Below are 18,201 nucleotides of genomic sequence, written 5' to 3'. Positions count from 1 at the left end.
TAAATAATGTAATCTAAGAAATTGGAAGTTATGCCCACTAAACTCTGAACCTTCAAGTCTAGGTACACAACTCCTGTAGCCTTCAGGACATGTTTTGTAACATACATGAGACAAGTCTTTTGTCTTAAATGACTTAAAGCTGTAATTTGCCACTCTTGGTCTTGTTTCAAGAAGAAAAGTTTCTTTACCAGATATTTCCAGCTTGGAAGAGAAAAAAGATTCTATTTATGACTTTAAAAAAACAAACAGAAAACTAAGCAAACAGCTGTCCTATGTTTTAAAACTCTATCTTAATCAGGATGAATATTTTGCCCATTTAAAGAAAATTAAATTAATTAGAAATGTTGTAGAGTGCCTGTGAAGCACGTCAGTTTCAAGAAGGGAGCGCAGCCAATGAAAGCAATGAATGTTCATATTAAATTGAAAATCCTGTAGTTTCCATAGCTACCTTTTAAACAATTGCATGCTCTTATCGTTTCTTAGAAGGACCTTGTTTACTATGAATAACATTAAAATGGCAGTTCTCAGAAAGAGCTACTTAAAAGCATTTAGAAAAAAGTACAATCATCATCAGCAGCTGCTGCTTTAAACTTTTAAAGAAGACTAATAGTGTTAAAATACAAAAGACCAGTAGATAATGCATTTACTTTTTCCATAATATTACTTGTAATGAAGTATAAGCCTTAGGCATCTCAACCTGGATTCCAGTCTTGCCATGGGAAACACTTCAGAAACACCCAGAAGTGTAGAAACTACAGTGCAAGGATCATACAGGCCACATGGTCACTACAACAAGTGGGAATTAAAGAAGAGATGCTCCAAGGGCATAACAAACATCTCAAAGCGAAAATTTGTCACCAGAGCTCCCTCAGGTAATTTTTTGTGTTTGCTTCATTTTCAACACAACACAAGAAAATATCAATTAAGCAGATGGCAGCTATAAAGCCTCATCCTGGTATGAATAAACTATGCATCATGTAGAGAAAGCAAGACTACACACGACAATGTGCTGCTGCCCTGTACAGAGCAACCCTCACAGTGTGTAACTTCACAGAGCTCAGGGTTTCCATCGATTTCTATTCACTTCAGGGACAGTAAGTCTGGGACTTTCCACTCACTTGGCTGGATAGGAAGACTGTGTGTCTCCCTCTCCTTCAAGGAGAACCTGAAAACCTATGTGATGCCATCCCTTGAAGGAGACTGTTATAAAAAGGACTGACTGACTACTCTGGAATCACCCCAAAACAATCTCCTTTACAAGGAGCACATAGAATTATCCTCTACTCTTTCAATTATAGTGGAAATTGGCAATGACTGAGAAGAAGGGAAGGAGGGAAAGGGAAAAAAATTAAGTAATTACGTGGCTGAATTTATACACCTCTTTTTCCTTTTACAATCTGAAGTTCTTCAGTCTTCATCACCTGAATTCCCATTAGAAATGTTCTGACTGTACAGCTGTGGGTTATATTTATTTCTAATATCACTTCCAGAAGCACATCAAAAGACAATCCAATTTAGGAATTCACTGGATTTCTAAATAGAACATTGGAACAAAAAAAGTTTATAGATACAGCCCTCCAGGGTGCAACAGAAGGAAAACTCTTCAGGATTCAAAGCATATTCTACAGTGAAAAGCCGCTATAAGCCACTGGAATAGCAAAAGGGGGAATAGGGGGAGTTGGCTTCTTGAGGATCTGCATGTGTGCAACAGCTGGAATACCCAAACAGGCATTACATAATAACAACAGAAGCTGTTCGAAGAGTAAGGAGGCACAGCTGGGACTCCAGTGACCAGCTGACCTTCAGTTCAGAGCTTTGAGGTTCCAGTTCAGGAAGCAAGACAGACACCAGAGCTTTTGCTCCAGTACATAAATGTATATATGTATTTCTGCTTCACCATCATTATTAATTTGGCACTGGCATCGATTCTACAACTATCCTTGTCCATTATGCAGAAACCAGAACAGCATCCATTTTACAGTAGTATTTAAGATCAGATTATACATCAATTGAACACAGTTTAAGTCTGTTTGCTACCTTTTCCAGAAGCACATACAGGTTATAAAATACAAAATGGTCTAAGGAAAGAGCTCACCCAGTGTAAAACCCATAAAGGTAAGAATTTTAGGCTCCCAAAAACTGTCATGTTCTATAAGTACTTTAAAAAGTGCTTAAAGCTAAAGGGATTCTAGACTCAGATACGGCTACCCAGAAGCAATTACGGAAGATCACTGAAGTATTAGCTTTGCTCCAAAGCAATCTGGGAGTGTGGTTCAGAAAGCAGTTGAGCAGTATCCTGTTAGGAATGTGTGTGTTGGGAATCATAGTGAAATTAAACAAAAAAAAGTAAGTGTATTAAGACTATAAATGTTATAACTAGGAAGCTGATGTAAGAACAGAAGTACTTACTGGTTGACTGTTCCCCCTACCACAATTTTTGACTACTTCTTAAGAACTTGATATTTGTAACATATTGTGCTATTAAATATTTTGGAATCATGTATAATATAAAGGCATTTACTTCTTATGTGTTATATTGAAAGGGCAGGGGGCAACTGAACTGAGACAGGGACATAAGGAAAACATTTTACAGTGAGGGTGGTAAGGCAGCATACCTGCTTGCCCTGAAAAGTTGTGGATGTGCCATTCCTAGAAGAGTTCAAGGCAGATGGGGCTTTGGGCAATCTGTTCTAGTGAAAGGCTCCCTGTCTATGACAGGGAAGTTGAAACAAGATGGTCTTTGAAGGCCCCTTGCAAACCAAGCCACTCTGGGATTATGGTAAAGTGCCAAATGAAAGCACATTTGTCCCATGCACTAAAAATTTAACACTTTTTGCTAAGTCTGAACAAACAAGGTGCCAGAGAGGTTGACAGTTTTGCTGCATAGCTCACAAAATGGTAAAAACATAGGGGACACTTCAGAATTGTCAGAAACTGGAACAGAATGCTGCTGTATGGAAGAAAAAAATCTGCTTAAAGCTTCATGGAACTACAAGTACCACAGAAGAATTTTAAAGTCAAAAACTGGGAAAGAAAGTATACAGCTCTGAATAATGCAGTCATGACTTTTATCAAGTCAGCACAGTAAAGTAAAGAACAAAGCAAGAGTTGGTAACAAACAGGTAACAGTGAGAAATGGAAAATGAAACAGTGTGGTTTTAAACAGGGGAGGCAACTGAATCAGACATGTCTGTGCCACTCCATGAAGCATTATAACTTCAAGAATTAGCACCAAGAAAGAACGACCAGACTTTCCAGGAAGGAATCACTCCTGTCTTAGGAAAGTAAAACTAACAGGATAGGAAAAGTCCATGTATTATCCTGGATATGAACAGATCACCTGAAGGAGTGATGCTACTTCTCAAAGAGTAGCCTGTCAAATTAGATCAGCAAGTTAACCATACCAGTCACTAACAGAATGTCTCTGTAATCTGTAATTTCAATAAAAAGGAGAGAAAATAGAACATTAGGACTATGTTACTAGCTGCCTAAGATGGTGACAGCGACTGCAGTGCTATCATAGATAGCTCTATGGTGCCAGCTCTCTACCTCATGGAAGGCAGAGAGTCAGGTAACAATGGTAGTATGAAATTTCAGTTATCCCCCAAAGAACAGCACAACCCTAAACCAGAATTTTTAGATGTAATTAACATGATCTTCAGGGATCAGCTCATTCACAAATGCAGAAGAAAACAGTAAAATTTTGGTTTGCCGTAACCCGTGTACAGGATCCAGTTCAGATATTACCACTGAAGAGATGCTTCAAGAGTAATCAAAACAGAGTTAACAATGTTGAAGGGGAAAAAAGCCAAAATTCTCTACAGCACTTCATAATTCCAAAACAGAAGAAAGAACATAAAATGGAAGCTAGTTCAAAACATTTAATGAACTGAAAAACTGTCCAGAAGTCTTTTGATCCAATTAAGAAATCTATTAAAGGAACACATTATATATTTGGTCTTCTTTAATAGAAGACCAAAGACGACAGTTCCAATTAATTCTTCTCATCTAAATTCACAAATGCACTTAGAAAGGTTCTTAAACCTTTCTTTCTGAGGGATTCTCAGGATCTATTTCAGATTGAAGCACGGGAGAAGGTGGCTGAACTGACAGGCAACACTAATAAATCATTCAACCAGAAAATTCTCATACAAAACTTGTGGAAGTTAAAACAAGATTCTACCTATTCTCTCTATTTTGTAGTACTCTGGGCAAGATAAAACCCAATAGAGAAGAATACAGTAACTTTCAACAACAACAAAAAACTCCACATCAAAATTAGACGGGCGTTAGAGCTTTCCTTAGTGTTCATGTGCAACACAGGTTTTTCGTATAGATTGTTACAATTCATGCACAATGCCTGGAGAGGTTAATCAAACACAGTAAGCTCTTAAGAGACTGACTGGAATCTCAACAGAGCTGTTTTCTCTCTCTTACTGTAATGAAGCTTGTCTGTGTTGGCTTCCTGACAGAAGAGTCGTGAACGACAGGGGAAGGGGTGGAGGATTCTCCTACAAGCATTTAGTTGATCCTTCCCTCACACTCAAGATGAAATTAGTAGCGGAAATTGTTCTACAGCATGGGCAGGCAACAGCTTCCCTCTTAGTACTCCAACACTGACCACCCTTTTCTTGCACCAAAACTTTACTCAGGCCGGTGATGTCACACAGACACAAAAAATCGTTAAACAACTGGCTGCTGTCACAACACAGAATAGCTTTCTTCTCTTGTCTGGAATAAGCTCTGGCTGGCTCCCAATAATTTAAGTCTCTGTATCAAGAAGATTTTATTTCTGAGAATGCTCTTCCTGTCAAAGATACTAATGAAAAGACTGAATATCCTCTAACAGCTGTTTGTGAGATGTTTACTTAACTATAGAGGATAGCTAAAGTGTGGATAAAACAAGACATTCCAGCCAAGGCAGGCTATGTCATCTCAGGAACAACAATAGTTTGAAGTACAGGACTGCAGCTGCATCCTCTGAGTGCCCTGCAGGCTGCTGCAGTACTGATACTTTATATTTTCAACATTCTTTCCAAGATACCTCTGCTTTTCTGGTGGACACAAGTTCACTGCACAGTACCTGACATGGCCAGATGCTATCTGCATCCAGTCCATTGAAAAGAATCTGCATGGAACTCTCAACAGAAGTGGACACTTGAAGCCTCAAAGATTTCAACCCAAACACTTGAGGAAATCTGAAGAAACAGTGATAGATATCACAAATGTTCACATTCAAAAGACATTATAAACCAGTCATTAGAACAGACTGGACTTGATCCACTAAAACACTAAAGGCTTCCTTCAAGGCTCTTTACCATAATGATCTGCCCACTTCTCACACCACTGTGAGCTAACAAGACCTATCAAATTATTAACCCATTTTGTAATAGCCATAGGGGCTTTTGCCTTTCACACCACACTTGAGGCCATAGCGTGTAGACCCAAGTCTACCACAATGCAATTTACAGAAAGTAGCCAGTCGAACAGAGGTAACAACAAAGTATCTGTTAGCTTAATGGATTAGCACTAAAATGTGCACTAGCAGTGTTCAAAAAGGACACCAAGACAAGATTGACATTACTGTAATCAAAAAATCATTTCCACGTTCTCTGCCAACACGAATGATCCCAGCCCGGAGGGAGACCAGCCATCTGAACCGAACAGTGACTTCAGCTGCTGCAGCCCGATGACTACATTTCCCCAGAATGATGAATGGAGGTGCTCTTGAGGGCTGACTCAGTGCCTGGCAGCACAAAGAGATGAGTAACTACCTTTGAACCAGTTTTTGTTCTAGCACACACAGATCATAGCACTGCCAAAGACTACAGAAGCGAGAGTTAACCACAGTATCAGGATCTCAAAACACTGGTCTCAATTTACCAATAGTGGATGCCAAAGATCCTTTTACCTCGTGCTCCTGCAGCAATGAAATTAACCATGGCCTCAACTGACAGCTCAGATCTGCATCACCAGTCCCCAAACAGTTCTGATCTTCATTAGGAATTGTCCTCCTTTGTGAAGACACAAAGCTTCAGCAGTGAAAATGTAAATTCGTATGGAACCTCTATGTACATGAGGAGACCTCTCCCTGCAGAATGCCCTACCATAATAAGAAGAAAATGTTAAGTACTGTTTTAGAATTTCTAGAATGGCATAATTTAATGATTGTGTTGATGTCTGGGATCAAGGGTATCCAAAACAGCTGATCTTCCTCAGAGCAATTATTATAACGTGCACTTAGGATGGAGTGACTGAGAAAGAGAGACATGTAAAATTTTTAATCCAGAACAAACTTCCCCAAAACTTCAACAGCAAAGCAAGAAGAACTCTAGCTCATTCATTATGAGGACACTTAAATAATTAACTTGGCTAATGAGTAAAAATTGTTCTAGAGACCAGTTTAGAATGTCTAAGTTGGAAAACGGCTGAGATGAACAGCATAGGAGCAGAGGTTCTACATCCCTGGTATCCTTGGTAAAGATACAGAGCTGATCACTAATTCATCAGCTGCCAGGCCATTTGCTCAAGGCAAGAAGTCTGAGCAGTCACCCCCAAGAGAAGTTCTTAAAGACAAGCACTCCAGCATTGCCCTTTCCACACAACCTTAGCTTTAGCTGGAGAGTTTGCTGCTGTTTTATTGTCCCCATGCTGAATCCAACACATCAGCAGAGCAGGCTGAGTTTGTGAGGACAGCTACAGCAATTCAGGGGGAATGAAAGGGTGGGTGTGAGCACACAGACCAGAACAGGACATGACACATCATAAGAAAGACAAATAAATATTCTATTATTTTTTTCTTTAGATTAACTAGTTACAGGGATAAAATACAGGAAAATATTGTACTTAAAATTGGGTGTTGCTCCCCCTTGCCCCTAGCTGTAACTGCAGTCCACAACAGAATTGAACAGGAAGAACCCAAATAGTTTCAGATTGACTGTGACTTCACCTCATTTGTATAATGTCTATTAGTAATCTGCCCACAGAAGTCATGAGACAATGCAACAGAGCTCACACTCCTTGATTTGCATCCATCATTTGAAAAGAGGCTCTCCTTCAGTATTCAATAGCAAGACAATTATCCACAATGAACAAAAGAGATTGTTAAAGAAATGTGCTGCCAATAAATGACATCATCCAGTGAATTTAAACCACTCCTCTAAAAATTCTGGCATTCTGCAACATGAAAATAAACCTTAAGTAGAAGGAAAAGCAAAGCTTGCCACCTACTGCCCAATGACATAATAGTATGTACTAATACTATCTCCTTTTAACAAAATCTCTTTTCTTGACACAGAACATACAGAACTGTATCTTCAGTTTAATGAAACAAAAAATACAAAAGCAGCACATGGAATATCCAAAAGCAGTCTTTTCTATAAAACCACTTAAAAAATCCCTGACAAGACTGAAACCTAATTTCTCACAGCACCCAAGCTGACAAAGAATTCCTGTTAATATCCTCCAGTGGTGCTAGAGGCTTTAATAAAGTCTGTTCCCCAGCTGCATGGTAAGTTTGAAAGACAGTACTTTAAACTTTAGAAAAAAATACAACAGATAAAGTCCATCAGAAAAGATTTTTTGCTGTACACATCTGGAGAAGATATTTTCAAATCTATAGACTACACTAGTAAAAAACAGGGCTGTAGCAAACACTGGCTTATTGCAGATACTTTATTTGTTCTACAAACTTCATGTCTCAACATCAGAAATGATGTTTTGTTATGTTTTCAAGTACAGAGAAATTCTCTTCAGTAACTACAATGCTTTGTTGAGCTATTACTCCAAAGGTATTAATTTTCCTAGTATATCACATAGAAAAAGTAATTTCTGAGCAACAATAGGTTCTCTGCTTAGTGTAGGAAGTTGCTTAACTCGGTGTCAAGTAGTCATAATTCAGCTGCCTACAAAACTTCTGGGCACACCTGCAGACTTATCTTCAGAAACAACACTGTGCTGCACACTGAAATTAGCCAACAGTTCATATTCTGGCTCTCCAGGACAGCTCTCAGGGCTAATTCAGGGAAAATGAAATTAATGGGAAACAAACAAGGATCTACTGCAGAGTCCCTGTAATAGATTGCTGGCTGGTTAGAGTCTCAATGTGTACTTGAACAATAACACCAGGAGAAGAGCTCATCTCCTCCATCTGCCTAGTGCTCCTCACCAGTTACACAAAAAAGAAATACCAGTCTCAACAGGTACTGATGAACAGTAACCCCTAAACTTCAGCACAAGATGACATGAGCAATAAACTCCTTAGAAGTGGTTAGATTAGCAACTGATTACACTTTGTATAAAACAGTAATTTTGGATTCCTGGGCAGAATTGATCAAAGTACATGGCACAGGTATACTTTATGGAGCTTGGGTAAAGTAGACACTGCTTCACAGTGAAGTACCTGGACTAGCACTGAAGAAAGTAAGTTCACTGGAGATGAAATACGTGTCTCTCGGGGTTCCTAAATCATGAGCAGAGCAGACTGTTCATAGCAATGAAATCAATGAGGCATTTGTAATTAATCAGACAGACTGATTAGGATACTGTCTGAGACATGTGCCTGAAGATACATCTGCCTTTGTCTAAGGCCAGTCTCCATCATCTTAATGAAGACTGTTAATTCATTTGGTGAGCATTTTGCCAGTGTAGCAGATAAGACTAAGTAAAACCCCTGAAGAGGGCTTCTTTGTGTCTTTGTTATCTATTTAATAAGGTCATTAACAACTGAGTCTCAATAGTGACTGGAAGTTAAAACAATACCAAAAGTTATATTGATACATAAGATCTATAAATCAGCTAATAAGAGCAGCTAATAATTGGAAGGGCTAATAATTTAAAGGGCTTCAGATAAAATATTAAGCAAGATTTATGACACAAAGACTGAAGATATCTACAAACATTTTCAAGTTCAAAATACCTGAAACAGAGGAAAATGTCTCTGGTTCAGTGATCATTTGATCTTTATTCTCCCATTGTTTTTCTTCCTTTGCAAGTTAAAGGTAGACATGTGTATTCACAGGAGACAGTTTTCCAAATCCAGCTACTGAACTCTATTCACAGCTCTAAAGAAGGGAATGAAAAATCACATGAAAACGTTTTGCTGCAAGGAAAACGGCTATTTGCAGCCTTGATTTTATTTGAGCCAGACCCCATAATCATTGCTGTAGCACAGTAGCTTGCTTAGAGTAACCTGAATGGGTTACTTTTATCTGTTTGGCTAAAAAGTCTCAGTTAGATATAAAATTGTTGCATAATTGTTTTACCATCAAACACACTGCTAACAGAGAGACCTTACTAACACCAAAGGTACCAAATGCCACAAAGTCGTGAATGACACAACAGCAATATATCAAATCAAACTTTAACAATACAAATGTATTTTTGTGAAACTGAAAACACACTGTCATGCTTTCCAAGAAAAGCTGTGCTCCTTCAGCCTCACCAAGCCCCTGGAAAGAAGTTCTTCTGATAGGTCCCAACATCTCCTGAAATAATTGTTTGATGATAAATAGTATAAGTTCCAATAGTTACAAAAAAAAAAAAAAAAAAAAAAAAAAAAAAAAAAAAAAAAACCAAAAAAAAAAACCCACAACCTGAAAAAGCCACTTTGGAAGAAAACAGACCATATTGAACATAGTAACAAGTAACATTAAGAGCTCCTCATTAAGGCCCTCCTCACCTATGCATTCCAACACTGAATGGTCAGGCACATATGTTTTTAAATTAGAAAAATAAAATTAAAAATGCTATGGCTTGAAATGGTGGCTTACTGTCTGCCTTTCAACTGAGCTGACAGCACCAGTACAGCTTAGAGGCAATTTTTTTTCCTGTAAAGCAGTGCCTTGAAAGTGAGACAATGATCTCCACACACATGGAATTTGCCTAAATCACGGTCTCTTTTTGCTGTATTGACATAGAGGAGCATAAACATATTCCAGCAGCATTCCAAAAACCCCCAAGATTTAATGACAAGTTAATTAAAAGCTAACTTTACTTCACAGAGTGTGTTCAAGTTGCTGGGATTGTGAGAGGGAAGTGTACACTGATATTCTCAAAAGGAATGTGCCTTACAGGATAACATGGACAACTGATCTGCATAAACTCTTTACAAGTCTTAGTCTTAGAAACTTTACAAACTCTCTACAAACGCTTTACAATTTGGAAGAACATTAATAAGTTGATGGCTAATAGGGTACACTGTGCTTCCCTGCAGCAAATATCTTTTGAAAACACTGTGCAAAAGGCATCTCAGAATCCACCCCAAACAGCTCACAATGTAGAAGTTACTTTCCCGATTCTCCCTGGAGCCACCTTGTGCTAGCAATCCTAAGACAAGCACAGCATGAGTTCATTACATGTTAGAAGTCTATACTGAAGGGATGCAGACGTCAGCATAACCAGCAGACAGATCACCAGTTTTTCATCTCCCTGACACAAAGCAGTGAGCTCAAGAACTGCTGGGAAAATCTCACCTCTGACCACTACAGCTGAATTTTCAGTCTGTGAACAGTAACACACGGTGCCAATACAAGCTCAAACAGCTCTGCCACTGGGCTCTAGGAGGGCAGAACCAGAAGCCCACAACTTATAGACCAAAGCTCTGAAGCACCAGGGGGCAATCCATGGTTGTATCTCTGTGCAAGATTTGGCACAAAAATGGCTGGAAAGCAGCCCTACAAAAAGTGGGGGTCCTGGTGGATGAGTTGAACAGGTGTCAGCAGCATATCCTCACATGAATAATGCCAATCTCATACTGGGCAGCAGCACAGTCACACAGGTCAAGGGAGTGATGAATGCCTCCATCATGCACTCGTGAAAAAACATCTCAAATACTGTGGCCAGTTTTGGACTCCCCAAATCAAGACAGCAGCACAGTGGAGCAAGGCCAGTAGAGGGCCACCAAGACTGTCAGAGACTGGACTCACAACATAAGAGGAGAAAGATTTCTCAGTTCTTAAAAAAAAGAATAGCTCAAGGGGATGATACTGAGATCTACAACTGCCTCTTGAGAATCTGTAGAGGAGGCTGAGCCAGACTTTTTGGAGGAATACAGCAAAAAGACACAGATAACAATAAATGCGCAACAATGGAAACTTCAACTATAAAAGGAGAATACTTTTTTCTCTTGAGGGTAGTCAAACACTGCAACAGAAGCCTGCAAATATTGGAGATCTCCAACCCTGCAATCTTGAAAGCATTCAAAGCTCAATCGTGCAAAGCCCAGAGCAACGTCTTGTAAGTCATCCTGCTATAAGCAAAGGGTTGGATCCAATTGCTTCATACTTCCAAACTAAGTTTTATCTCTGCTGTTCTTAAAAATTTTTCCTTAAAAAAAGTCAGTCAAGGTCTTTTTGGACAGAAGTTCAATATGACCAAGAGCTTCCATAAATTATTTTCAAATGGACTCCACACTTAAGCTCAAGTGGAGGGCTCTTGTAAATAAAGTGTTTCTCTTGCTCTGTACATCTTTAGTACAAAACTATCATAACGGTGGTGGAAAAGGATGTCCTCCAGATGCTACTGTCACACTAGCTTCAAAAAGCCTATTATAATCTTTTTTAGACCATCACCTGATACATCATCATATTAACCAATCTTCAGAACCAGAAGTTCTAAAAAATACATTACATGCAGTCAAAGATACAAAACTGGTTTTGCAACTGGTTTGCAAGAGAGGAAATAGCCAAAAGAGCAGCCTCTTATACTTACTGTGATACTCAGACTATAAGAGTTTGCACAATTCAAAGTCAATAATCTCTACAGATTTGAAATATATATGTAAACATTTAATTTACAATTATATATTATACCAAGTAAGTATTCAATTTTCTATTATGGCAGTCCTATGTTGTTGATTTCAGCAGGGTCACAACAGTATGTCCAGTTTTTCTTTCAGGCATGCTTTTTCCAATCTAAATTCACACTGATTTTCCATCAACTAGTTAAAATTGGGAAAAAATAGTTTAAACTGGAAAAACTACTACATCTTGGAACAGAAGTCAAAAAACAGCTTTACGACATCAGCTGATAGGCTGACTAAAATCAGCAGGCAATACATCTGCCTGTCACAGCATGGGACTAGAGCCAGTGACCCAGGAGCACAGGTTTGGAAGGGACTTCTCAGCAGAGATTTGTGGGCACATAAGGCACACCAGTAAGGCCAAATCTGTCACCTGGAGGGTGTGTGCTCACCACTCCTTTGATGAGCTTTGCTTTGTCCAACATTAAAGCAGATTTTCACATTTCGTCACTGCCTCCCTCCAAAGGAGGCTGAAGGAGCAAGGCTGTGACACCTCAGTGTGTTACTGAGCTCCAGTTGGTTGATTCTGTACTCTTTCTGGTGATCATTTCCAAAACTGTACCAGAAAGATCCCTTAATAAAAATATGTTCTGCTCACAGAGATGGTAAATGCACAAAATCAAGCTGTTGGAGTTATCCTGTTGCCAACAAGTGAGAACACGAGATGTGAAAGGAACACCCAGAGTTACTGGAGAGCTATCACAGGAATTCAGGCCCACAAAGCACGCCTGTTACTGAGATCAGAATTCCCTACAGGTTCCAATAAGAAGCAGATTTTTGTTTCTGAAACACCACTTGTTTTCAATTACAGCCATCTATACCTTCTGCTAACATTTTTCTGAGACAAGACCTTGTACCTGACAGTATATCCATCTTCAGAGCACAGCTATGACAGACTTGCTGAACACAGGATATTCCAGGAAATTAATCTCTCTCCAGCTCTCCTTCTGTTCAGCACCTTATTCTTCAAAAAAAGATATCTGGAAAGAAATAAATGAATTCCCTGCTTTCCTAAATATCATTGCCACCGTGATCCTAAGAAAGCATACAGGAACACATCTTGATGTGTTGGAAAAGTTGCATTGCTATATAAAACAGAAAAAAATTGTCAGAGAATGGCAAAACAGAAGCTCTGTAGAGGCAAGCCTCCTCTAGGAGCTAATTTAGGTGTTCCAGGTTGGGTTCTGCCCTGGCTCTCACCAGTCCGGTCCTTGACTGCACAGCAGCAGTGTCCAGATCAGCACACCCACCACACTGACAGTGTGGATGACTCCACTTTTCTGGAGTGGGAACAGGAAAAGCCATTCAAAAAGTTTTTGGGCAGTCTCACACAACATACAAGACCACAACATCTCCAAAAAGGAACTGAAACAGGAACTGTCTGTCTGCCCCTCTCAGTGTTAGAGACCCGACCTCAGAAGGATCTTTCACCCCTGTAAATTGTCCTAATAGTCATCCATGGGAACTATCATTGGCACTCATTTCAACAGCTGTATCTAAGCATCCACCTTCTGCAGCACTTGACAGAACAGCTTTGGTATGTGCAGTCCTTTTCCTCTCCATCTCCAGCTCCGACACCTTCAGCCAAGGTTGTAGGTTGGCATTCTCAGGACTCCAGAGACTCAGTTTCCCATTTTCCCATGCCAATATTAAGCTGACTGAAGGAGACTCAGCTTCATGTGATCTCAAAGAATAACAGTTCTACCTGAATAAGTCTCTCTACAGTTGTAAGAAAATCCTAGGCTGAGAAGGCTCACATGAGCAACAAAGCCCACTGCACATGGGAGCATGCAGAGGCGCTCTGGATAGCAGGTAACAGGTGACTGGCTTTGTCAGTCTGAAGTTGCTTCCTCTGCATCTGTGATGATGCCTCATGCAAGCAGGTAAAGAGATTTCAGTGAAGCATAAAATGCTATAGGTATTTTCTAGAAATACTTTCAGCAAAACAGCCCAACAACTATCATAGTAGCAGAGAAAAATATCAACTTATCTTCTCTTTTTTTTTTTTTTTTTTTTTTTTTTTTTTTTTTTTTTTTTTTTTTTTCCCAGAGCCCTTTATCCCTGACATTATCCCAGGAAAGTAATTCTTCTCTACAGGCTGCCACAAACCTTCTGAGTACAGTTTTAGAGTGCTTAAAAGATGACAATTCTTTTTTTCAGGCAAGAACAAATAAGAACAAATTAATCTTTCTTTCCCCCCCTCATTTTTTTAAAAGTATATTTTACTACCCAATTTGGACAACTGGTCTTTATTGCAACAGAAAGAAAAATTCTTGAGAATATTTTTGTGTAGAGGGAGGGAGAAAAAAGAAAGTACGTTCTACAGGAATCAGTACTGACAAGGCAGGAATTGTCTGGCCTTTTGTACTGATCTGTTGCACAGCTCTTTATGGGGCCAAGCAGAGACACCAGGTGATGAGTCCAGCTGGTCTGGAGAGGAAGGAACAGGAAAAAAGCCTGATGATTTTACTGGAATTTCCCCTTCACATTAGTCACTTCAATAAATCTTGCTTCACTGGTAGGAACAGAACTGGACTTGAGGAAATACTAAAACTGGTGGCAATTTCTCTGTTTTTCAAGACTGTGGATGCATTTGTTCCTAAAGCTCTCAGAGTGCTACCTTCTCAAAGAAGACACTGGCTTATGGCTTAGAGCTCCAAAGGAATTAATGTAAATTTCTCTTATTATAGAAGACATCTAGGAACCTAGTTGAGCTTGTAGATTGATCCACAGTTAGTACAAGGAACTGGAAGGGCTTAGGAAGGGAAAAAACCTTATAAAGGGGTCATGAGACAACACATAACTCTGGGAGTGTCCATCCAATGATCTCCACTCCCAGATGTAGCTTTGGAAAGAAAGTGGCACTGTGTTGTCAGGAGCCTATGATGACTCAGGTGCAGAACTCTATAATCACACACCACCCTTCCACATTCATTTTTATACTTTTGAAAATGGAAAACACAGGAAAACACAATTTATTTCCTAGTCCTGATTATCTTGCTCTGCAGACTAGAAGCAAGACAAACTACACCTTCCCTAAAAGCAAAAGCAATCTCTCCAAAAGCAACACCTCTTACAGGACAGAAACACCTTTTGTCACTGTCTTCACCTGAAAGCGGAAGGACAGCAGCAGTTTTAGGTGAAAACACCTAAAACTGCTCACATTCCACTTGACTACCACCCTCCTGTGACCCTTCCTCCCCCCATATCAAATGGGGTCTTGAAATAAATTAAGGTTGCACACATCAATAAAAACAACAGTACAATTAGAGAAATTTCAGACTCACATTAAGTACTTAAAGCTCAGAGAAATAATATCAAAGGCTGGCTAAGTCACCAGCTACTAAAGAGGCAGAGAAAAAATTGTCTAACAAGATGGGTGTTTCCTCGCTGTTTATGGCAGTCAGATACAATCCTGAACCTCAAAGACAAGCAAGCAGAAATATTCATTGTAGCACAGACACACACACTTCTAATTAAAAGAGAAAATATAATGCAGATAGAAGAAACCCGAACAGAAGCACCAAATCTTACTCTCCTCAGTTACACAATGTGTTAGAACTCCATGTCAGACCTTGTTTCTAGGATCAACTCAAAAGGTCATGGGTGTAAATTAGGAATAATTCCTCCAAAACTAGTACAGCAGTATCATTCTAAGGAAAAGAGAAGCTGACTGATAGCATGGGACTGATATCAAATTCTCTTCAGGTAAGGAAATCTGGCTCATAAGTAATAACAGTCTAAGCATCCACTGAAATCTTACAGTTAAAACAAGAAGCTGTTTTAAAAAAATCTGACAGTTTGCAAGTATGATTTTTTGAAAACATTTGCAAGGAACAACACTTTATAAATCTGACATACTGAACTTCTTTGAGAACAAAGAAAACACTTACTGTGGCTGCATTTGCTGAGTTAACCCAACAGGAGGCTTCTGCTTGATTGTGAATGCCATCTGAGCCATGGGGCCCGCCTTGGGTGGGACCTGCACCTTCTGGGAGAAGGTCTGCTGGGCAGCCTGCTGGGGTATGGGCCACGGGGGAACAGCGGGGCTCCGGCCTGCAGGGGAAGATGTGTCTTGCACGCCTGTATCCTCACAGGAGCTCCCTTTTGTGCCTGGTTTGCACACACAAAGCTGGGGTCGCAGGCACATCCCTCCATTTTGGCACGGTGGTGCACAGTTCGCTGAGGAAAGACATTTTAAAAAGTACCTGTGAAACAAAGCAGGAAGGAAAATGCAAACCCTCCCCACAATAAAAAAAGGCATTAATGGTTAATGTTAACTGGAGTAGGGGAGAGCAATATTGCTAAGCTCCACAAAAGATAATATACAAGTTGGCACAGCTTTTACTGATTCTAGCACAGCAGACATGCACAAAATTTTAACAACTTCAAAAAGTAAAATGCTGGATATAAAAAATAGGAAATGCACTAGTTAAATACAGCATTATTTCAAATCTTCCTCCTTTCTGCTCAGCATCCCTTCTCCTCATACTTTAAAAACCCAAACCGCATCTGATGAAACAATACTACACAGGTACACAATTCTACTACTGATCCAGGCTGGGATGATTTTACCACTATTTTAAAATCAGATGCTGCATAGGTACCTAGAATGAATCCCTACAGCCACATTATAGATCACCAAAATATTGCAGAGAAGTGTGAAGCAATTCAACCCTTCCCCCTCTAAAACCCAAATGACATTCCCTGCAGTAACCCACCCCACTGTAAAAACACCGGAGATGGGAGCTGCTGCTACCAAGACCTTGCTACACCTAGGAAGAAACAGACAGGTGCTTGTGATTATCCCAAACCAGCTTCTATAGGTTCTTTGTGCCATCAGTGAAAAGGGATCAGATTCTTTAAAACACACTTGGCCTTCAGAGAGGATTGATTACACTGCCTTGCCTTGCTCTACCTAGTGACTACAGAGGGAGTCTGAATAACCAGCCTAACCCAACACCCAGCTTGTACACCCAGATAATGCAGTACCAACTCCACTCTGAATGAACAAGAAACTGGGAGGAGCAGCAAATCCCATCCAAAAAATGGAGGGAGGGAGGAAGAAAAGCAAAAGCAACTGCTGACTATAAGTATACATAATATTGCAAAGGCATGTCTACCTTGAGGATTTATTTTGGATAGTGAAATTTGCATCACATAAAGATGGCAAAACAAATTAATTATCTTATCTAAAGGACACAACTTAATATTAAAGCAAAAAAAAGTTTCATTGTTCACATTAAAGATGGCATACAATGAAGCACGTATAAGAAAAAACCATGGCTGAGCTACTTTGTTCCTACAAACTAAGCAAACGGTTAATATTGTTAATGATCTTTTAATATCAACAAAAGTTTATGTCAGGTGATAATTTTTTTACTAGAATAGGTAAGATAATATCTTGAACTATAACATGGGATTCTGCACCATATTCAGATACATCCAACTGAACAAAAATCAGTCCACAACCCTGGCCCAAATAGAGTACTTGACACTTCAATCAAGTTATGATACATTCTTCTATATGCAAAAATAAACTAAATGCACAAGAATATATATGAATTAACTCATTAGAATGGGACTGTGTTAATTTGGAAGCCTATTTTATCCACTGGCAAATGTATCATATATATACCAACTGCACACAGCACCAGAATTGCCCTGTAACTTAAACCTGAGTTTTGCATGGGGTTTTTTCACTTACACTTTTCCCCTCCATGTGGAAGTTCTCTTCTTTCTCATATATTTACCTTAAATGTATATTATACACCTCCCTGGCAACACAAAAGTATCATTTGCTCACTTCTACTGGTTTATTTTTGAGACTCTCTCATCTTTACTGGAAGACTGAAGACCATTTTCACTGAAAACTTGAGAGGGGATTTGCAACAAGCATATGCTGTAATAGATAAGCCAAGTCTTCCCTGTGCCTTATTTTAAAACTTAGATTTTGCTAGAAACAGTGAAAATTCAATTATATGTACATGACCAAAATAAATCATATTTTGGAAAATAAATTCAGAAGCCTGAAATTCTAATTAAATTTCACTGGCTTTGGAGACTCTCAAGACCAGAAGAGTGACCCCATCACCTGGGTCACCAGTGTGAAATGTGCAAAAATCACAGTAAAGAATTTGGGCCCAGTTGTGAGTGCTTTAGAAAAAAATTCTTTTAAAAAAGCAAGACTTTCAAAAGTCCCATTTTTACATTAAGAAGCCATTCATATATTTGTGGAGATTTATGGATTTACGTGCCTATATTAACCTCTAAGTTTCTCAAGAAAATATTTAAAAACCAATGACTCAACACTGAAGTAAGCTAAGAAGACCACACTAAAAGTCAGTGTGAAAAAACACCCACTCTGCTAGGACACTGATTACGGCATATCTCCTCCCAAA

General features: G+C 39.3%; 1 protein-coding gene across 1 annotated transcript in view; it reads right to left on the bottom strand.

The window, feature by feature from the left end:
* LTBP1 (latent transforming growth factor beta binding protein 1) overlaps nucleotides 1–18,201 on the bottom strand; it is a 187,590-nt gene that overhangs the window by 156,562 nt on the left and 12,827 nt on the right. Inside the window, exon 3 of the mRNA XM_058019741.1 lies at nucleotides 15,694–15,982. Coding sequence (XP_057875724.1) covers nucleotides 15,694–15,982 — 289 coding nt within the window. The remainder of the gene's footprint in view (nucleotides 1–15,693; nucleotides 15,983–18,201) is intronic.

The sequence above is a fragment of the Melospiza georgiana genome, chromosome 3, assembly GCF_028018845.1.
Source record: "Melospiza georgiana isolate bMelGeo1 chromosome 3, bMelGeo1.pri, whole genome shotgun sequence".
Classification (NCBI taxonomy): domain Eukaryota; kingdom Metazoa; phylum Chordata; class Aves; order Passeriformes; family Passerellidae; genus Melospiza; species Melospiza georgiana.
Note: the sequence above shows the minus strand (reverse complement) of the source record. Positions and strands in the feature narration are given on the sequence as shown.